At 41.4% G+C, this 6085-nt stretch overlaps 1 protein-coding gene across 1 annotated transcript; it reads left to right on the forward strand.

Moving 5' to 3' along the window:
- Positions 1-237: 237 nt before the first annotated feature.
- On the forward strand, positions 238-5514 carry LOC141648606 (uncharacterized). The gene is made up of 2 exons (XM_074457334.1): positions 238-1952; positions 5457-5514. The coding sequence occupies exons 1-2, from the start codon at positions 238-240 to the stop codon at positions 5512-5514; spliced, it is 1773 nt and encodes a 590-aa protein (XP_074313435.1).
- The last annotated feature ends 571 nt before the right edge of the window (positions 5515-6085 follow it).

Consider the following 6085-nt stretch of genomic DNA (forward strand, 5'->3'; position numbering starts at 1 on the left):
GTGATATATTATAGCTGTTGTGAATATTTGCCGGAAATAGGATAGATTACATAGCTTACTTATCTTGTATAAATAGCTAATTCCTTAACCATGTAAAACACAATTGAATTGATTCTGATGCAATATAAGTTATACAATCTCCAAATTATCATGGTATCAGGCTAGAAATATTGTTCCTCTGCCTCTTGATTCAAATCAAAAAAAAAAAAAAAGTACTACTCGACTCTTTCTCACACAATGACGAATTCCGAAATACCGGAAGTTATCAATTCTGCTCAACAACAACAATTTTCAGTCATTCAAGTCGAAAATACCGGTTCGAATATCACACAAATCGCTTACAATGGGTCTAATTACGATGAATGGTCCCGTTCTTTCCATCTTGCACTCATCGCAAAAGGGAAGGAGGGATACATCGACGGAACCACCGTAAAACCTGCCGAATCCGCTGCTAATTTTTCCACCTGGAGGGCCACGAATGCACTGGTCACAGGATGGATATTCAATTCCATCGAAGCAAACACACGACGCACCATTTCGACTCGACCAGAAGCGAAGCAAATATGGCTCGATATCAAGAATCGTTTCTGTCAGGGCAATGATCCACACGTTTTTCATTTAGAAGCCGATTTAATTGCGTGCCGTCAAGGCCCGACTGAAACTTTGATGTCGTACTATGGTCGAATGATCAAAATATGGGACGATATCCTCATGTTTGATCCCCTGCCTACATGTGATTGTAGTCCCTGCCACTGCAATTGGGTAACCAAAATGGATGCTCAACGGGAGAAGAAACGGGCTCGGGATTTTCTCATGGGTCTGGATGCACGGTTTGATAACGCACGTTCACAAATTATCGGTATCACCCCTCTTCCTAATTTAGATCTTATATATAATAGACTTTTGCAGGAAGAAGGTTTACGATCTTTATCTCGTTCTAATACTGAGTCCAACCCCGATGTTATGGCCTTTGCAACTCGTGTCTCTGATTCCCATCGAAATTCTGACCGTAGTTATAGTCGAAACTCTGACCGAAACAATGGGGGAGGACGGGGTTCTGGTCATGCGCATAATAATTCAAATACTGCTGTGATGAATTTTAATTCGACCAATCATCAGACCGAAAACCCGAGACCATACTGTATTGCTTGTAAGCGACATGGTCATAAATTTCAAATTTGTTATCGGGTAACGGGAAAATTCCCCGACTGGTGGGGCGATCGTCCCCGAGACCGAATTTATATCAACCCAGGTGACACAGACCTTAGTCGAGCAATTTTTGTTCCGGATGTTCAAGGTCGGGCTGCCTATGAAAGAAATCGTCAGAATAATAATGGGTCTGTTCAACCGAGAGCCCATATGGTCTCTGGTCAGCAAGGAACTCCAGCTCTTATTGCTCCATCTTCACGCTCTCTGCCAGTAATGGATAGTGTAGATTTCAACTCATTAAATCCCACGGACCTGGCCACAATCACGCGTTTATGGCAGGAACACCAATCTGCTTCGTCTACCAGTCACGGTAATATTTCTAACATTCCGCTTTTATCTTGGATTATCGATACCGGAGCCTCTAACCACATGTCAGGTTCACTCACTCATTTTTCTAATATTCGATCTATTGCTCCTATCTCCGTCGGGTTACCAAATGGTGACCTTACTCTCGCCACTCAATGCGGCGATATTAAATTATCAAATCGTTTAATATTAAAAAATGTTCTTTACGCTGCAAATTTAAGTTGTCATTTAATTTCCGTCTCAAAGTTACTAATGGATGATACTCTTACTATACAATTTTCTCACCAATTATGTCTTATTCAGGACCGTTCCTCGAAGACAGTGATTGGTGCGGGTGAGCAACGAGAAGGGCTCTATTATTTGACAGGAATTCGGAATGAGTCGGCCAAAGCTTGTATGGTGGGAAAGGCTGACTCCTCCGAGTTATGGTACCGAAGGTTGGGGCACCCTTCCTCACATGTTTTTCGTTTTTTACCTTTTATTGACAATAATTCTAGTAAACATTTTCATACTCGAACTTGCGACATTTGTCTTCGCGCGAAACAAACACGGGAACAATTTCATTTAAGCACGAATAAAGCCTCTTCTATATTTGATCTAATTCATTGCGACCTTTGGGGACCATACTCCGAAAATGCTTCGTGTGGCTCCACCTATTTTTTAACAATTGTAGACGACTTTTCTCGATCCACATGGGTCTATCTTTTACGTAACAAAGGTGACACTCAACAAACTCTTCTCAATTTTTTTGCTATGGCTGAAAGGCAATTTAACAAGAAAATTAAAATTTTACGAAGCGATAATGGAAGTGAATTTCGATGTCTTATAAAATTTTTCAATCAAAATGGTGGAGTTTTTCAAACTTTTAATGTGGGCACCCCACAACAAAACGGTCGGGTTGAACGAAAACATCGACACATTTTAAACGTTGCTCGTGCCCTTTTATTCCAAGCAAGTTTACCTTTATATTTTTGGGGTGAATGTGTTCTTACTGCGGTTCATTTAATTAATCGCACCCCAACTCCTCTTCTTGACGAAAAAACTCCATACGAAATGTTATTTAATAAATCTCCACCTATGGAGAATCTTCGTATTTTCGGTTGTCTTTGTTATGCCAAAACTCTAAATCGTACCCACGACAAGTTTGCTTCTAAAAGTCGAAAATGTGTTTTCATTGGATACCCGTTTGGTAAGAAGGGATGGCGTCTTTATGACTTAGACACCGGATCTTATTTCGAGTCTCGAGATGTCGTTTTTATTGAAAATGAATTTCCATACAAGGCTCTTGACATTCACGATAATGAACATCCTTCTTCTTTTCTTCATGACACTTTACAACCCATTGATCAAGCTGTGATCATAAGCCAACCATCACCCACCGTTATCCAACCACCCTCGACGAACACCACTTCTCCACCTTCGACTACTTCTAGTCCGACCACCGATACTCCTTCCGCATCAACCCCCCCCCCCCCACACCGACGCTCCAACCACCACCAAACCTCCCATAATGGGCCGCGGCCATCGCCTCAAAATTCCGAATTCCAACCTTAAAGATTTTGTTCAACCAAAATGCCCATCTTCTCATGTGCTCACCGTGTCACCAACACCGTCAGGTACTAAGTATCCTATTTCTCACTATATTAATTATGCTAAGTTTTCTCCTAAACATCAAGCTTTCTTGTCGGCCGTGACTAAACATCACGAGCCTAGTTCTTTTAAAGATGCAGCAGGGTTCCCGAATGGCAACAAGCTATGCAAATCGAATCGAATGCTCTCGAACAAAATCGTACTTGGACTCTAGAGCCGTTGCCTCCCAACAAAAAGGCAATAGGCTCCAAATGGGTATATAAGATTAAATATAACGCCGACGGTACAATCGAAAGATACAAAGCCCGATTGGTTGTTATGGGGAATCGTCAAGTTGAAGGGGTCGATTACAACGAAACATTTGCTCCCACAGTCAAACTTGTTACGGTTCGGACCCTACTTGCTATTCTTTTCGCCAAACAATGGACTCTCCATCAAATGGACGTTCACAACGCATTCCTTCACGGTGATCTTCACGAAGAAGTTTACATGAAATTACCTCCGGGGCTCAACGCACCTAAAGATGGCTTGGTATGTCGTCTCCAAAAATCGTTATACGGGCTACGCCAAGCTCCACGGTGCTGGTACGCTAAGCTTGCTTCCGCCTTAATTAAATATGGCTTCAAACAGTGTCCGAGCGATCACTCTCTTTTTTCGATGACCACATCCAACTCAGAAATCCATGTTCTTGTTTATGTTGACGACCTCGTCATTTGTGGCAACAATAACGAGGTAATTACGAACTTTAAAGATTATCTACGCCGATGTTTTCACATGAAGGACCTAGGACTCCTCAAATATTTTCTTGGTCTTGAAATCGCAAGAAACAGTTTGGGAATTTTTGTGTCTCAACGCAAGTACGCACTTGATATCCTTACAGAAACAGGTCTCCTAGGGGCAAAACCCGCTCATATCCCCATGGAACCAAATCATCAGTTGGGACTCTCCAAGGCCGCTCTTTTGACTGACCCACAACCATATCGTCGCCTTGTGGGCCGACTGGTTTATCTATCTATTACTCGACCGGAACTCATCTATTCCGTCCATATTTTGGCCCAATTTATGCATGCCCCCACGCAGGATCATTGGGCCGCTGCGCTCCAAGTCGTTCGCTATCTAAAGGGTTCTCCGGGTCAAGGCATTTTACTTCGTTCCGACTCTGATCTTCGACTCAATGCCTATTGTGATTCAGATTACGCAGCATGTCCAACAAGCCGCCGTTCTCTCTCGGCCTACATCGTTTTTCTTGGCTCATCGCCTATATCATGGAAAACAAAGAAACAGACCACTGTCTCTCTGTCATCTACCGAAGCCGAATATCGCGCTATAGCATATACGACATGTGAATTAAAATGGCTCAAGGGCTTAATCAACTTCATGGGCATCTCTCACGCCGAGCCTATTCACTTACATTGCGACAATCAATCCGCCCTCCACATAGCAAACAATCCGGTCTTCCACGAACGGACAAAACATATCGAGGTTGATTGTCACTACATCCGGGACGAAATACAAAAAGGCACAATCACAACCAAATATGTGCATACAAAATCCCAGCTCTCAGACATATTTACGAAGGCCCTCGGGCGCATATCTTTTGACGAGCTTCTATCCAAGTTGGGCGTTTCCAAACTACACGCTCCTTGAGGGGGGGTAATAACAACTCGGATATTACGCAACACCTAGCTGTTGCCACCAACCCCAATAGAGCCGTTGGCTCTTATCATGCAATCAAGGAAATTCTATTATTTCCTACTTTGTGATATATTATAGCTGTTGTGAATATTTGCCGGAAATAGGATAGATTACATAGCTTACTTATCTTGTATAAATAGCTAATTCCTTACCATGTAAAACACAATTGAATTGATTCTGATGCAATATAAGTTATACAATCTCCAAATTATCATCTTTTGCGTCAGTTTTGAACTGACGTATATCGAGGGGTCGTATTTGCTATGCGTCAGTTGTGGAACTGACGCAAAAAGTTCAACATTTGCGTCAGTTGTGCTTTAAAAACCGATGCAAAAAATTGTCATTTGTGTTTTAAAAACCGACGCAAAAATATGTACAACTGACGCAAATAAAGCAACATTAGCGTCAGTTCTTTATAAAACCGATGTATTTTCTTGATTTTTTGCGTCATTTGTTATCATAACTGATGCAATTCATATTTTGTTTTAGGGCCAATTCATTTTTCTCATTTGCATCATTTCTTTCTAGAACCAACGCAATTTATTAATGCTTTTTTTTTATATATATAAAAATTTGACACCGAAATTACATAAAACTCACAATCCGAATACCAAAATTAAATTGTTAACTGCTCAATGCATACCAATGTTATTCAGATTAAAATCCAATACATCATATACATTTCTTCAAATCCAATCACTAGTAGTGAACTAGCTACATTACGATACAATAATCATGTTATTCAAATTAAAACCGGTCTTATTCTAGAGCTTTTAGTAGTAGTACTATCTAGCGGGGACGGGCTTACATTTGCTCGATGCATCCTACTACTGAAAATACACGCGCTAGACCTGGTTTTAAAGGGGCTTGGGTGCGACATCTGTAAAAGCACCAGTCTGAGCACTCGAGTGATCATAACCAGGTTTACCGACATCCGCTTGACTTCTAGAGCGGGTGCACTCTTTGTAAGACCAATTTCCGGCTTTACATGACAAGTCCATCCGAGTTTGGATAAATATGACAACATGAGCCTGGTGTCAATACCCACTAGGCATTATAGCCCTCGACTTGTTCATAGGCAAGATTATTCGTATCGGGGCCACCGCCTTTTCATATGAGGAACGAGTTGGGACTAGCCATGCATACCTGGTTCACCATAGGTAGGAATAATCTGAGTACTGATCGTGCAAGACACCCATTCAAGTACTCACCAAAAAGTCATTCAATAAATCCAAAAGATGATGAGCAACATCACTCAAGTCATTCTAATAAAATATTGAATCAA

The sequence above is a fragment of the Silene latifolia genome, chromosome 3 (assembly GCF_048544455.1).
Source record: "Silene latifolia isolate original U9 population chromosome 3, ASM4854445v1, whole genome shotgun sequence".
Classification (NCBI taxonomy): Eukaryota; Viridiplantae; Streptophyta; class Magnoliopsida; order Caryophyllales; family Caryophyllaceae; genus Silene; species Silene latifolia.

Coding starts and splice junctions, on each gene's coding strand:
- LOC141648606 (XM_074457334.1), top strand. CDS start 238: ATGACGAATTCCGAAATACCGGAAGTTATCAATTCTGCTCAACAACAA. Junction 1,953..5,456: donor TCCGAGTTATGGTACCGAAG/GTTGGGGCACCC, acceptor AATGTTATTCAG/ATTAAAATCCAATACATCAT.